The sequence below is a fragment of the Drosophila takahashii genome, chromosome 2L (genome assembly GCF_030179915.1).
Source record: "Drosophila takahashii strain IR98-3 E-12201 chromosome 2L, DtakHiC1v2, whole genome shotgun sequence".
Lineage (NCBI taxonomy): Eukaryota > Metazoa > Arthropoda > Insecta > Diptera > Drosophilidae > Drosophila > Drosophila takahashii.
In genome coordinates, this window is record NC_091678.1 from 11691467 (window position 1) to 11707886 (window position 16420).

Genomic DNA, 16420 nt, shown 5'->3' on the forward strand with positions numbered 1-16420 from the left:
ACAAGTCATATTTCAAACCTGCGCCCTTTGTTAGTCTGTTCTCGTAGGTCAGAGATCAAGTTGTAAGTTCGCTGCGCTTAGTCTGCGTTTAACTCTAAAGTAAATGAAGTCGCTTTTATGAGTCAGCAGGTACAAATCTGTCATAGGAATAAGAGCTTCAGTGTACAAGTTTAATTTGCTAGGAGCATTTTAAGAGATTTCGAAGTGATTTTAAATATTAAAATAAATCCGACTAATATTTATCTTGTTTGTAACTTTAAATTTATCTCTAACAAGTAATTCATGCAAATATTTATCAAATTTTAAAATTGTTTGTACATAATGTCAATCAAAAACCTGTAAGAAGTAATTGCAATTTACGGGTATAAATTCTATCTTTAAGTAAAGTAAAATCGATCAAATATTTTGCATCCCTCCTAAGAATAAATAACATGCAATTTGGAATGCAAAGTTTCGGATTTAATCGCCATCACAACAAGCAATTCAGCAAAAAACATATTTATAAATATACGAAAATAAAGCAGGGAAAACTAACACAAACAGCACTTGAGTGTTGCCTACAGTGGGCGGCCATGTGGGAGTGGGTGTGGGTGCCACTTGATCTTTTAGCTAACGAGCGCATTTCAACAGGAGCACCACTCACCCACTCCACACCCACTATTCACCGCCCACAGCCATCATGTGTGCTGTCAGCTATGGGTGGTTGGATGGTTTTGGGTGGCTTGGGCGGAGCAGGCCAGGGCATCGTATCTGCCAGGCACTTCAAACTAAACTCACCGCAAACAAAGTGGCCTCGTCTTCTCGACACAGCTCACCCATGTCCTTTGGCCCCTGCCCCCCGTTCTGCTCCCCCATCCTGGCCAGCATCATCACCATCATCTGCTCTAGTTAATCACTCAAGCGTAAATCTATTCATCATTCATAAGTTATAAATTTGCCTCGGCCGCTCTGGCGTCGTTGGTCGCCTTTATTTTTCGGGGCAAAAGTGTCAGTCGGTTTGGTCGGGGGGAATAGTTTTCGCTTTCATATTGCCGGCCCACTTCATCGAGAAAAGGATTACGGAATATTTGCAAATTGATTTCGCTGCAATTTCGAGAGAGATGTCACTTGACACTATTCATCTTTATTCGTTTCTTGTAGGTGCCGCCACATCACATAAAGACTTATCAAAAGGAGAAGCGGGAGAACAGCACCCTGGAATCGGTGACGAGTGCCATACATTTCATGGTCACCAATCAGCATTTCCTCAAGAGCCAGATGAGGGTAAGCCACGAGTACAGTCCGCACCAGTTGAGATACTAATAAACCTATACCCAACCCATCCCATTTCCCGTTGTTAGCTCAAGTGCACGGCCAATATCTTTGACATCTTCAAGGAGGAAATGGAGAGTGTCATCGAGGAGGACCGGCCCAGGATAATGGCCTCAGGCAGATCGTATGACATCAACAATTATCCCCTCGAGGAAAACCCGAACGGCGAGCGGGGCGGCTACGAGGATCACAACGAGTCCTATTTGACTTACTACTCGGGTGAGTACCTTGAGTTTGAACAAGGAGGTTGATTGAGTAACAAATTGCCATTAAATCGGGGGACTATAAAAACAACATAAAAAACAGTTGCAAATTTACAAAAATTATTTTAATAAAATTTTTAATTTTTTTTTTAATTTATTTTAATATTTTTCTTTGAATTACTATGTCTGAATCTAGCAGTTATTTCCAATCCAATTATTTATTTAATTTTATCGCTTAAATAAAAGCAATACCATAACTTACCACATCAAAAAGATTAGAGTGAACATTCGATACGTTTAAGTGATCCTATATCAGAAAAATGGTAAAGCCTTTGGCAAACAAGCAAGATGGACTGTATCCCACTTAGTTCGACCCACTGCATCCTGTCGAAGTCCCCGGCACACAATGTAAATTATGTAAATAAAATTGTGCAGCATAAACACTCCGCAAGACCAACAGCTAACAACCAGGAGCAAGGAGCACGGAGCAGGCTTATCGAATCAGATGGCGGGCAAATCAAATTGCTATAAACTAAGTTTAGACATGAAAGATTGTCGCGGAATTGCGGCAGACTGTACGGGACGGAATCGTGATTGGGGCCTCGGGCGAAATGGCGAGGGAACCTTTATGTATCCTTTTCTTTTTTTTTACATCCTGTTCCTTTTTTTGCGGTTCTCCCTTTTGCCACTTACTAGCGACAACATTTACTTAACACCAAGTAACGACAACATCAGGAATAACAAGTGTGTAAACGCATTGAGCTGAAAATTGTATTTAAAATTGAGTTGACTGGCTTACCGCTGAAACGGGGAATAAAGCTGGGGAATGGATATGGAAATGGCAATCTGAAACCCAGCGAAACATCAACGTATGCAACAATATTTTTGGTCCACAGTGCCAAAGGGAAACCCTCAAAACGGAAGTTTGCAAGCCACCCTCGTTATTAAGTAGAAGGAACGAGGAGATATCATATTCCGATTCCTTGCTTGCATTCCGCTCTGAACTTTATGCAAATGCACTGTTGACACACCCACATGCAGGAAAATCAGTCTGGGTGAATATCTACATAGATAGTTTACTTTTTGGTGGAAAAATGGATTCCTTCTATATTTTCTTACTACTTCCTAACCATTTCCAGAACTAAATTATATTTAAATACCTTTAAGACTGATTAGGGGAAAAATCAAAGTTTCCGTTTTTAATGATTTTAATTTTTAATAATAAATATAAAATGTTTAATATTTTGCCGTATAAATTATTAAAGAAATAAATAAATAAAATATTTGAATTATTTAAAAAAACACCAAAAAATGTTACAGGTCAAGATTAAATATAATTTATTTCCTTCAAACACATCAAAGGGCCAAAACATGGCTTCCCATTTAATGGCAATCTCCCTTTGTTTCCGTGTTTTGCCACCCAAAAACTCACCTGCCTAATCTTTCCATTTCAGCGGATAACACGGCATCGGGCGCCTCGACAGCTGCACATGAAATCTTTTGGCGATTCTGGCCATTGCAGCTGGCAAAGCTAAAGCTTCCCGTCAACAGGCAGTTGGCGGGGGCGTGGCACTGGATCTGCGGGGGCGGCGGAGCGGCGGCTGCCCTTCTGCTCTCGGCTTTTCCGCTGCTCCTAGGGCCGCTGTCCCATCAAATTATCAACTGTCAATACACAAAGCTGGCGACTGGCAAGGTGCAACAGCAGCAACACCAGCAACAGCAACTCCATAGCAGCAACATCGATGTGACAGCTTCAAAAGCGGCAGCATCCGCATCCACATCCGCACCGAGCGTCAAATGCTTTTATAATTGTCAAATGGCTATGGCGATGCCAACTCAAAATCGCGACGATGATGATGATGGCGATGCGAATATTGGCAGCACAAGTGCAAATGCAGCAGCAACTGCTGATGCTGCAGATGTTGCTGCTGCTGGAGAAGTTGCAAGTTGCAGCATTAAGCGGCTGTCAGCGACACTTGTGGGGGGCGGCGAGGGTGCAGGGGGCGTGGCCAGTTGGCCGGATCAACGATTATTGATGACTCGGCGGCGGCAAAAGCGGCAAAAGTGGCAAAAGAAATCGCAGGCGATGGATGCGATGATGCAGTCGCGTTGGAGCGCGTGCTGATGCCGAATTGATGATGAAATCCATTTCCGAAAGTAGCTTAAGGTGCTCGCCACCGTGCAAAAATGAAAGAAACAGAAAAAGAAACCCAGAAAAGCGGCCCTTTTCCCATTTCCCCTCCGAATTGTTGAAGGGCATAATTAATATACATTCGTACTCATATTGATTGCATGAGCCAGCTGCATAAATCGATCTGGTCGTAGCTCGTAAGTGTTATACGCATAAGGTCAGGGAGAGCGCAAAGGGGGCTCGTATTTAATTATGGAAAGTATGGCCCGCAAGTAGATATGAAATCGATGAATAATAACAGGAAATAATTTAATGTTAAGTGGGGTAAAAGTAAGACATATGGTGAAACCAATGGAATAGCTAGCACCCTGTACGTTGCAATCGCAAAAGTTTTCTTTGATTTGTATTTTTTACTCTTCAAAAAATATATTAAAATATTTCTTAGCACCTCCATTTATTTTCAGAAACTTTCTTTAAGTATCCACAATAATTTAGTCAACACAAATTTTCTGACAATAATATTCCTTATCAGAAGTTTTGTTCCACCTTTTACTGTCGATTGTAAAAATCACAACAACACAAGAGCTAAAGGGAATCCGCTCAATGAGAGCAGCATCAATAAACAGTTAAAGAAATACACAAAATGCACAGTTAATTTGTGGATTTGCGTACAGGGTGAAAAAATGAAAGCCGAAAAATACTTCAAATGCTTGTCATGTACTTTAATCTCCTTGAGTTGTATATCAAGCATTTAGCATATTCACCAAACAAAAAAAAAGATTTAGGAAATGTGCACAGTGTACAGCAAGCTGAACTTTAGACTGCACTTGAGCTTAGCTTTCGGGTACCGTAGTGCATTTTAAAGTGGGTTTTTCAAAGCTTAAACATTGTAAACAACTCGATGTAAAAGGAAAAACTAATGATTTATCTTCCCCTCGGCATAAAGTCAATGTGTATATAAAAAAACAAAAATTAAATTTCATATGGTAAACTCCACTGTACAGAAAGGAACTTTTTACGGTTGTGGAAAAAAAGCAAAATTAATTATTATAGCAATCATTTGTTTGTAGAAAACAGCGAATAAATACATAGATCAAGCTAAAACGAAAATGAACATTTAATTTCGACTCTTATTTCGGCAATATTAAAACTCGAAGGAAACAAACGATTATTTAAACATTTTTGGCCAACAAAAATCCAGCGGTAAATAGTTCCTTTACCTTAAAAATAAATCAATGTAATGCAATGGGTAATCTTAGCCAAAAAAGAAAACAAATATGTAAATGAAAATGAAAATAATAACCAAAATCAAGAAGTATACATGTTGAATGATTTATTAAAAAACGATATAAATTAAAAATGTTTATAAAATATGTAAATAAAAAACATAAAGGTGTAAATGTTAAAATGCAAATAATACAAAAGTATAATAATAAAATGCATGCGCTAAGATTTCTGTAATCAAATCGTGTTGTGAAAGTTGTCTTCCCTAATTTATGCCCATTACATTATTAACAATTGGAAGGGAATTTTACGTTAAATTTAATTTCAGTATGGTTTCAATTATAGCCATTATATGATAAGCAGCAGATATATAAGAATGTAAAAAATAGTTTTATGTATATAGAGAAGGGACAAGAACAATTTTGATGTTACTGAAAAATATTTCAAATATTAACCAAGAGATATGAAAATAGGAAGATGACAAGTACATGTTTCTAGCTGCTAGAGACAAAGATAAGTCTTAGATTTATAATGAGAATCAAAAACACAAGCAAATGCATTTTGCATTAAATATAATATATTCATATCCCCAATAAATAACCGAAGATGTGTAAAGCCAAAATAAATGTAATAGTAAGCTCTAAGAAAACAAAATAGTGATGTAAAAACACGCAGCAAGGAAATAAAGTAACCATCTATTCAATAAAGAATGAAGACAAGTTTTTATGTGGATGTTAATATATTAGAAAGGTAAATAGTTTGAAAAACATTTATAAAGTTTAACTATTGGTATTTTCTTATTATAGTTACCCTTTAAAACAAATAAACAAAATTATTAATTTGCAGCAGTTTTATGTATTCGTGTTTATTTAATAAAACATTTTGAAATTTTTAAATATGAATTAATTCCTAGAAATTTTATAAAGTTTGAGGAGTACACTTTTGAAGCTCACTGTATCCAAAACGCCATCTGGGGAGCTTTTGTAATTTTGCAATGCTCGACTTTCAGTTTAAGAAGTAGAAGATAAAAAGCTGATGTCGAGTCCCCAATATCCAGCTGACTGGGAGCTTTCGAAGGTTGTTTATGCACTGGATAGTATAGTAGATAAATTCACTCCCCAAAGAACAGGGAGCTTTCGGATCTGAAGGTCAGTTGGGACTTGGACCCAAAAGCCAAGCCTAGTTTGATAGTCAGCGCGCTTGAATGACGACAAATGCACGGCGCGCACCCATTAACAATATATATTATTTCTAAACTAAAATAAAAAGACAGTTAACAAAAAATAATATTAAAACAGAACGCGCGGTGCACGATTTTCTGACAACAATTCAGTTTCGCTTTTCATACAATTTTCATTGCATTTTTCCTTTTTGTTTTCCACACACGTGGTGTTCTTTTCTGTTGCTCGCCCTTCGGTAGTGGTTATTTTTTTTGGGTTACATTGAAAAAGTACACCGACTGCCAGCCGAATTCCCATTCGAACCTTAATTTGACCAATTGACGGAAAATTAATTGCGCACAAAATTAATTAGCAAGCGAATATATAATTTTTTTTACGTGAAACGAGCGTGTTATTTGTCAAAAAAAAAGATTTTACAACTGATTGTGTTTAAGTAATTTAACCTGAGATATATATCTATGTGTGTTTGTGCTACGATCCGAAATTCCGATATTGCGGTAAGTGGCGTGGTTTTTGGCGCGAATAAAGTCAGTTTCCTTTTGTGCCGTATTTCTCTCCCGATTTTTCTGGCGCCAAAATGAATGAAAACGGTTGGCAACATTCTCGAGCTAACATGGCAACATTCTGCTAATGGAGCTTGGAATAGAAAATGTTAGAAGTTCTGGGAACAGCTCTCCGACTTTGTTTTGTTTTGCGCTCTCTCGGCGATATGTGGGATCTCTTATTCCGGGAGCGGTTGGTTCATTGACCCAGCAACAACAATATTCGCCAGATCTTCTCCTCCTCAGCGATTTGCGGAATTCATCCGCTCTACAGTTAGAAATATTTCTAGTCGAACAGCAGGCAAAGTCGATCGGCGGAGTCGAGAGCCGCGTTCAGTTGCCTTCGAGCCGTACTTAGAAGTGGTAGAGCCCCCAGGAATCGAAGAGATTTTCCCGTAACTTGAACATTCTGACGAAACCCCTCTGACCGACCGACCCTCGCAATCACACTCATCTATATACTGATATATAGACCTATGTATATTGCGCAGATCACACTTTAAATGCCTTTCGTCCAGAGATTTCAACAAATACGTAATTTTGTTATGAACGTCTGCCTCGTCGAGGCCATCCAATTCGTCCAGGACCTCACGCATGCCCTCTGCCTGGATCTCCAGGGCCTGTTCAACCTCAAGTAGAGATCCCCGAGTGCTCACCCAGCGGTAAGTAACGGCATTGGGGAAAAGTGAAAGTGCGGAAGATTACGGTTATCGGGTTGTCGGGAGAAAGGGGAAAGTGCAAACCTCATGGCAGCTGCACTCCATTTTGAGAGGTTATGTCAAAGGAAAAGAAAGGAAATTAGAAATTATAACAAGGCAAAGACTAGTGCATTTTTTATTATCTTTTGACTGGTTTTCATTTTCACTTTATAGCAAAAAACCCAAATTATTACGAAATGATTGCTTAATTGTGCTAACAATTTTTAAGATTGATTTCCTGCAGATCCTCCAATAAACAATTTGTATTTGCTGTCCATAGTTTAACAATTGTTCTAAAAATTACCAAAACTAATTTAAACTCAAAAGGTGTCAGAGCAACGTTTTGTGGAGGCTTCTAGAAAATAGTTACATCAGCAAAAATCAAAAATATTTTTTTTGTACAATAATTGCCCACAACAATATTAAGAATACAATTTAAAAAGAAAAATACATCGTTAATAAAACCTAAATATAAGCATTTTTTACGTTAATAAAGGAGAAGAGAGAAAACTTGCCAGTAAAAATTCTATTTAGCATAAGGTATAATAAGATGATAAAAGAAAAAATCCAAAAATTATTTATTTCAAGAAAATGTTTAACAAACCAAGCTAAAGCTCCAGAACAAAAAGAATTGAGAGATTTACAAAATAGAAAAGCAAACAAAAAATGACTATATAAAGTGTACCTATGACAAAAAAAGTTATGCTTTTGATTGTCAAAAGACAATTTAAAAAAAAACTTTTATAAAGAAAATAAAAAAAATTTTTAAATTAAGCTTGACTTTCTCTACGACCCTTCACATCATTTCATTATTTTATCCACTTGGACTTTTCACATTTCATCGCCAGCTCATACCATCAATCACCCTTCATTAACCAACCGCAAGCACCTCACAAAGCTGACCAAAAAACGCCTCGACATCCAGAATCCTGAGACTGAACTGAGACGGACGTTTTGCTTGGTTTTTAAAACTAAACGACTCTTCGGAACCCCCGCCCCCGTTGACCTTTCACTTATCCACATCCCTTGATCCACAAACCGACCCTTTGATCCGATAAACTCATCCATATCCCTCGATCACGATGCTCTCCTGTGCCTCATTCAACAAACTTATGTATCCAACGGCCGCAGATGTGGCCAAACCGCCGATGGTGGGCTTGGAGGTGGATGGTGGACCCATGGGCTCGCTGGCCAGTCTCCAGGCCCTGCCTTCGACCACCTCGGCGGGCAGTGGAGCCCCCAGCGAGACCCAGAGCGAGATCTCCTCGGTGGACAGCGATTGGAGTGACATACGCGCCATCGCCATGAAGTTGGGCGTTCAAAACCCAGACGATCTGCACACCGAGCGATTCAAGGTTGATCGGCAGAAACTGGAGCAGTTGATAAAAGGTAATGCTAGGTTTTTATCTCTTTCAATTTTCAATTCATTATGATTCTTATAGCGGATAGCTCTATCGAGGGAATGAATGGAGCTGAGTATTTTTTTCATGACGTAAGTACATTTACAGTTGTTAGATATAATTTAAAATTTTAATATATATATTTTTTAAGTTTTCCGTTCTTAAAAACTTAAAAAAAATTGTACATTTTGTAGCCTATTTATTATATACTGAATTAAAGCTTTTCGGTAATTTTATTTTTCATAATTATTTTTTAGATCGAATCCTTATTTTTCCATATATTTTTAAGACTTAGAATGCCATGCCTTACAAGTTTTAAACGAAAAATAATATGATTTCGATTCATTAGGGTCTTAAGCTATTTACTCTTTGAGCAAAATTTTTAAGTTAAATGATCCATGTCTTTCTTTGGCATTCCGACTGTTCCACCATAAATTTCAGTGTATAACGCAAACTAGTTTTAAGATACCGTTAGGACCGTCTAGAAGCTCTGCTGACTTGGTATATTAGAATCGCCATATAACCAATACAAACTGTTTTACTAGATCATGAACACGACGGATACGTATGTGAGCTGGCCTTGCAGACTCAAAATTGGTGCCAAGAGCAAGAAGGGTGAGGTTTTTTTTGTATATTTTCATTGGAATTTTAATTAATAAATATTTTAATTAAAGATCCGCATGTGCGAATTGTGGGCAAGGTGGAGCAAGTGCAGCGGGCCAAGGAGCGCATCCTGAGCAGCCTGGACTCGAGGGTGGGTTCTACTGCTGTTTATTTCATGGTCTAATTTTTTTAATGCAATACTTATGAGCAGGGCACCCGAGTGATCATGAAAATGGACGTCAGCTACACGGACCACTCGTACATCATCGGACGAGGTGGCAACAATATCAAGCGCATAATGGACGACACCCACACCCACATCCACTTCCCCGACTCGAACCGCTCTAATCCCACGGAGAAGTCCAACCAGGTGTCGCTGTGCGGCAGTCTGGAGGGCGTGGAGCGGGCCCGGGCCCTCGTCCGGCTCTCCACCCCGCTGCTCATCTCCTTCGAGATGCCCGTGATGGGACCCAGCAAGCCGCAGCCCGACCACGAGACACCCTACATCAAAATGATCGAGACCAAGTTCAATGTGCAGGTGAGTGGTCTAGATTATGGGCTTAAAGTGATAAAATATATATTAAATATAATAAAATATTATTTTCCATTTAACCTGTTGCTAAAAATTATATTGAATACGGGAATATACTTATTTTAAACTTGAAAGTAAATAAGTGATCATAATTAATTTCTTTACATAAATTGAAACATATTTTGCATATAAAACGGGTATTTTTGAGAAAAACTTAGAAGTAGGTAATAATTAATTAAATTTCAAATGTTAATGTTTCTACGAAACCATATTGAATTTATTCCATATCCCATCTTTTACCCAGGTTATATTCTCCACTCGTCCCAAGCTGCACACCTCGTTGGTTTTGGTCAAGGGATCCGAGAAGGAATCGGCCCAAGTGCGAGATGCCACTCAGCTGCTGATCAACTTCGCCTGCGAGAGCATTGCGGTAGGTTCAGGACGAATGTACCCACTTTATACCGATCAGATCACCGATTCCTATTCCACTGTTCTTTCAGAGCCAAATCCTGGTGAATGTCCAGATGGAAATCTCGCCGCAGCACCACGAGATCGTCAAGGGCAAGAACAACGTGAACCTGCTGAGCATCATGGATCGCACCCAGACCAAGATCATCTTCCCCGATCTGAGCGACATGAACGTGAAGCCGCTGAAGAAGTCGCAGGTCACGATCAGCGGACGCATCGACGACGTCTACTTGGCGCGACAACAATTGCTTGGCAATTTGCCCGTAGCATTGATTTTTGACTTTCCGGACAACCAGAACGATGCCTCCGAGATAATGAGCCTCAACACCAAGTACGGCGTCTACATCACCCTGCGCCAAAAGCAGCGGCAGAGTACTTTGGCCATTGTGGTCAAGGGAGTGGAGAAGTTTATAGGTGAGTTTAACCAACTATCCCTTTAAAAAAATGATTTTTCCAATGCGTAATCTCTATAGAAAATATTCTCTGAGCTACCAAGAAATACCATTCGGCCTAAGAAACGTACTTTTTTTCCTGCTACTTTACATTTATTTTAAATTTTTTATAAATTTCATTAACTTTAAAATTAAAAGACTATCTGACCTTTCAAACCGCATTTATTTTATAGGGAAGATAAAAAATATTCTAGCTGGCTTTGTATGATTATTTTTTTATTTAATAATATAAGTAATATATTAGTCTTAAATTAAATTACAATTTTCAGCATTATTTTACCTGAATATTTGACTGTTCTCTAATGATTTCGAATTTCCCACCTTCCCTAGACAAAATCTACGAGGCCCGTCAGGAGATCCTGCGCCTGGCCACGCCGTTCGTGAAGCCCGAGGTGCCCGACTACTACTTCATGCCCAAGGACAAGGACCTCAACCTGGCCTACCGCACCCAGCTAACCGCCCTGCTGGCGGGCTATGTGGACAGCCCCAAAACTCCCTCCCTGCTGCCGCCCAATCTGGCTGGCCAGCTGACGCCGTATGCCAACAACAATCACCTGCTGTTGAACGCCAATGGCCTGGCCACGCCCACCGGGATATGTGCGCCCACGCAGAAGTATATGCAGTTGCACAACAGCTTCCAGCAGCAGCAGACTCAAGGTCGGTCCGTGGTGGTGGGTGGTGGTGGTCAGGCCCCGAACAACAACAACAACTATCTGCAGGTTCCTGGAGCGGTGGCGCCGCTCAAACCGCCGACTGTTTCGCCGCGGAACAGCTGCAGCCAGAACACGAGTGGCTACCAGAGCTTCAGCAGCAGCACCACCTCGCTGGAGCAGTCGTATCCGCCATATGCCCAGCTCCCGGGCGCCGTTTCCTCCACTTCCTCCTCCACGGCAGGATGCCAGAATAGGGCGCACTACTCCCCGGACTCGACCTACGGAAGTGAGGGAGGTGGCGTAGGAGGAGGAGGAGGTGGTGCCCGTTTGGGTCGCCGCCTCAGCGATGGAGTGCTCCTGGGACTGGGAAACTCCAACGGCGGTGGTTCGTCCTCGGGCGGCGGAGGAGCCCATCTGCTGCCCGGCAGTGCCGAGAGCTATCGCAGTCTGCACTACGAGCTCGGGAACAAGAACTCGAGCAGCCACCGCGCCTTCGACTTCGACATGAAACGGGCCCTGGGCTACAAGGCCATGGAGCGCACTCCGGTGGCGGGGGAGTTGCGCACACCCACGCCCGCCTGGATGGGCATGGGCCTGAGCAGCACCTCGCCCGCCCCCCCTGCCGCCCCGCTGGAGAACGGGGAGGGGAATGGTGGTGGCGGTGGATCGTCCTGGCGTCTGCCACCGGGTCTGGGCTCCCCCTACGGACTGAGCGCCACCACAGGACTTCTGGACGCCACGCCCGTCAACCGACGGATGCAGCTCGCCCAGCACAAGGACATCCAGACTCTGCTCACCAGCTTGGGCCTGGAGCATTATATCAGTGAGTAGTTCCCGCCGATTGTCTCCGGTTTTTGCCAACTGTGTACGAAAGATGTCCTTTATAAAGCTTATGAGTCTGACCTGGACTGGAGGGAGTTTTTTATTCCACACACTTGGAAATTAAAATCTTAGCCAGGGAAGAATGTGCTCTTCTTGTAAAGGGAGAGAAATAACATCAAAAACTAGAAGCAAATTCTATGTGTTTTTTGTACCATAATATTAACACGTTTAATAGGCTCCAAAACCAATAATAATATATTTTTTTTAAATTTATGATAATGATTCTTTTAAATTTTTAAAATTTAATTTTAAATATATTTTCTAGAATATCTAAGCTTAACTTTTGTGTAGATACTGAAGCCGCCTTTCGTATTTATCCTTGCAGAAATTTTCGTGCTGAACGAAATCGACCTGGAGGTGTTCACCACGCTGACTGAGGACAACCTGATGGAGCTGGGTATCGCGGCGTTTGGAGCTCGCAAGAAGCTGCTGACGGCCATTCACACGCTGCTGGCCAACGAGGCGGCCTGCAGCACAATGCCCAGCAGCAGCTCCTCGCAGAACTCCTCGTCGCCGCGATTCTCCGGCAGTGCGGCCCCGGGCGCTGAGCGCCGTCCCTCCAACCAGTGGTGATCCGCCCCCGTTCTGTCTTTCTATCTATCTTTATTTTTTTTTCTGCATGCCCATTTATTTGGTAGTTTGGTAAGAGAGAGATCAGGAGAATCGAATCGAATCGGATCGCAGAGAATATATAGGAAAATCAGGAAGAAAATGGCAAACTCCTTTCGGGCGAACATGCATAGCTTTCCCGAAACAAACACACACACACTCACAGCCTTGACCTTGACTTATACTCGCATTTGTACTCAAATTCCAAGTAGCAGAGCTGCGCACGGGAAAGTACCCAGTTTGCCCAGTTTGCCAATAGATCGTAGTTGCCCTCGCTTTAAGCCATTAATTTATTTCGAAATTATTTATATAGAAAAGAGAGAAATCCCCGTCTTAAACAAAAATATTGTGAATTATTTATGAAATCTAACCAAAACGAAATCACGTATTGTAAGAAATGAATTTATGTAAAATAATTGAAAGAGAAAGCAAAAAACTAAAAAAGGAAACCACAACATGTATTAAGTGATAAGCAAAACAGTCACGCACAAACATTTGATATGAATAAATTGATGTCTATGAAAAATCACCACAAGGATTTTTAATAATAATAATAATTATTAATTTATTTGTAAAATGTAAACTATATATTTTTATTGGACATTTGTAATTGTTGTCTTCTGTTTCAGAAAATGTAGTATTTTTAAGTATCTTTATTTATAAGTACACCACTCCACTGAACTCTATTTTAGCCTGGTTAGCAGACAGCTGAGAATGGAGGCTAATGACTTTATTGTCTCCAGTTGTCTGCATAATTTGTATTGCATTATTCTTAGCCTCGAAGTCGTGCCAAGAAAAAAAGAAAAGCAATCTCCAGGGCAACAAAATCGAATGTGTATCCTCCTCACACGGAGCAAAAGGGGGCGGTGAGAAGGGGCGTGGCTGGGCTAATGAACTGAAAATGTTTTGCTCCAGTTGCCGGTTGTTGCTACCGTGTTGCGGTCATCAGCATAATTGCAAATTTTTATGATTATGACATTTTGGGCGCAAAGTGCTTCTGCCAATGGCAACTAATTTCTGCAGCCATCTCAGTCTCATTTTCTCGGTCTGGACGACATTTACATCGGGGATATGTTCCACTGAAGCGCTTCGAGTAGGCTTTTGTGGGACTTTTTGGCAAGCGATTTGATTTACAATTATGCTGGATTTGAATTGGGCTCTAAAAATGGAGTCACTGACCAGCCGAATAGGCGCCGGATTTGTCTGACCATATAAATAATGAGAAGTACTTGGTTAAAGACCATAAATAAAATTTTTTCGTAGGATAAATACGAAGCATAAATAAATATGTACTTGTATAAATTGTTCAATGTATAATTTTAATTATACAATTAGTTTTACAAAAAAAATTAAATTATTTCATAAAAAAGGGTTTTTTTATTCCTATTTATTTTATTAAATATTATGAGGTTACACATTCTATGTTAAAAACAAGCTTAATTTTTTACAATTTGGTTTTTAATTTTACAAATTTTAAATATATATTTTTTATTATTTTCTGCAACTTTTGAACATAAATACGTTCTGCTGTCGATTTTCAAGAGGGGAATCGTGGTGAGTTTCGGCAAGCAGTCCATCAAGCAGTTCGAAGGGGAACGAAGCAGTGCACAAAACTTAAGCAGGGCTGTGTAAAAACCTACCACTCAATCTTTCCCCTCGATTTTCCATTCGTGATTTTTCGCCCAAGGACTCGGATTTTCCGAACGGTCATCGGTTACGTTCGCCAATCCGAAGTCGGAAAATCACGAATGGCAAAGCGGTTGGGAGAGAAAAGCGTGGTGGCTTTGCTGGGCGAGAAATCTGTGCAAAGGACTCACAGTGACGCGAGTCCTGCGACTCCTGCTGCAGTTTACATTGCGTTGTCCTTGCGTGAGGACGTGCGTAGATCACCGTTTAATTTCCGCTGTATTACGAACATCGTGGGCTTTGAACAGCGCAAAAAGCTAAAAAAAATAATACAAGAAAAACAAATAGCCGAATTTAACTGTAACCGCAGGATTGAACTCTTTTTTGGCTTTGGCGTGCGTGTGTGCGATGCAGCTTTTGTGTTTCTGACATAGCATTTACCAAAACAGAAGGCGGAAAATAGGAAAAAGGATCCGGCGAAGGATCTGTGTGTGCGAGGCTGTTGCTTCTTCCACCTGCTTGTGTGCGTGCGTGTGTGTTTGTGCAGTCACGTGTTCTAAGGTGATTTTAACGAGTTCCGTGATACGCGAAATGAGATAAGGAGCGGGAAAGGGCCAAAGTCGAGAGAAGCAAGCGGCTTAGGCGGACAGAAAAAAGCAAAAAGGAGCAACATGGAGCAGCAACCAAATCCCCGTTCGCCAGGACACACAGGATACTCGGTGCTCGGCGCGCCTTAAAGGATTCGCAGATAAATCAACCGAAAATTGCATAAAATAAAATTGTTTGCCAAATTGTGCGCAGCAAGAGAAACAGGAAAGACAAAAATAAAACCAAAACTCGTACCCAAATACACATGTGAAATATGACTAGCGAGTTGCATTGAAAATATTATAAAAAAATATTAAAAAAAAGAAAATACGGCTAAAAAGAATCTGAAGGTAGGAATGCAGTTTTACTTTACTATGACATAGAATGATATTTAGAAAATAATAGTAATTTTTGTAATCGGTAATCTTTTTGAAGTTCGTGATGAGGTGGGCCAGAAAATTATTGCATTGTTTGAGCTGTTTCTTAGAGACTTTTATAAGAATCTAGATAGCCAGAAAAAAATATAACTTGAAATAAATAATTAAACTTAAATTTCTGTAATTTCGTTCATTTTTCTAATGTAAAATTCGGTTTTAAAATATTTTCTGTGAGGCACTGTTAAAAGGGGATTCAAAAACGACTGTCACACGAGATCTACCAAAATGAATCACTTACCCGCTCTCTCTGAAAATTCCCCTGTGCTTCTGTAATTACATATATCGCAATCTTTGGCATTTAAGTTTTGATGCAGCACTTCCTTGCACTTGGCAAGCCAATTTGGGGGCTCCGGGGGCAACCTTTCACATCCCAGCCAGCGGAAGATAAGCCGGAAGATAGACAGAAGGGCGTGCCCGGATCCATCCAGCCATCTAGCAGGCAAACAAAACTTGTCAATTGCCAAGGAGCGTGTCTCCGGGACCCCGGGCTCCTCCTTTTTCGGTAAACATTTCCCATAGTTGCCGGGGAACTAGGCAACAATGTCTTGAGCTCGGCTCTGCTTCTTCAATTTCCCCATTTTTTGTTGATGGAAAATGTCAACTGCCTGGCAGAGTTTTTCCGCCTCACTTTCGGGGCAACCCACTGACTAGGCAAAAATTGTATTTAGTGGGACAATCAATATCGGATGAGGAGAGGAGAGGGCAGACGGTTGGGCGGCAGTCAAACATTTATTTGATTGACTGATTGATATGTGAAATGATTTATTGCCGCCGGAGGAGAAGGAGTAGAAGAAGGAAAGCCCAGGCAAGTGTCCACAAACAGCTGAGTCAAAAAAGTTTCGAAACAAAACGAGCAAACCTTTAACCAGTCGAGTAGGAG

General features: G+C 40.7%; 4 protein-coding genes across 5 annotated transcripts in view; all 4 read left to right on the forward strand.

The window, feature by feature from the left end:
• The window catches only part of beat-Ic (beaten path Ic), a 46658-nt gene extending 42067 nt beyond the window's left edge, over positions 1-4591 (forward strand). The window contains exons 6-8 of the mRNA XM_017158473.2: positions 1141-1263; positions 1341-1530; positions 2969-4591. Coding sequence (XP_017013962.2) covers positions 1141-1263; positions 1341-1530; positions 2969-3639 — 984 coding nt within the window. The 3' untranslated portion in view covers positions 3640-4591. The remainder of the gene's footprint in view (positions 1-1140; positions 1264-1340; positions 1531-2968) is intronic.
• A 1476-nt stretch (positions 4592-6067) lies between these two features.
• Positions 6068-8278, forward strand: LOC108068743 (uncharacterized). The gene is made up of 3 exons (XM_017158489.3): positions 6068-6547; positions 7084-7254; positions 8139-8278. The coding sequence occupies exon 2, from the start codon at positions 7096-7098 to the stop codon at positions 7228-7230; it is 135 nt and encodes a 44-aa protein (XP_017013978.2). The 5' UTR covers positions 6068-6547; positions 7084-7095; the 3' UTR covers positions 7231-7254; positions 8139-8278.
• A 94-nt stretch (positions 8279-8372) lies between these two features.
• BicC (protein bicaudal C) lies at positions 8373-13418 on the forward strand. The gene is made up of 9 exons (XM_017158488.3): positions 8373-8679; positions 8733-8782; positions 9236-9305; positions 9365-9444; positions 9505-9831; positions 10130-10255; positions 10326-10707; positions 11076-12221; positions 12606-13418. The coding sequence occupies exons 1-9, from the start codon at positions 8373-8375 to the stop codon at positions 12851-12853; spliced, it is 2736 nt and encodes a 911-aa protein (XP_017013977.2). The 3' UTR covers positions 12854-13418.
• A 1763-nt stretch (positions 13419-15181) lies between these two features.
• Positions 15182-16420, forward strand: part of beat-Ia (beaten path Ia) — a 34798-nt gene continuing 33559 nt past the window's right edge. For both annotated transcript variants that reach the window (XM_017158490.3, XM_017158492.3), the window contains exon 1: positions 15182-15453. The gene's annotated coding sequence lies outside the window, so the exon portion shown is untranslated. The remainder of the gene's footprint in view (positions 15454-16420) is intronic.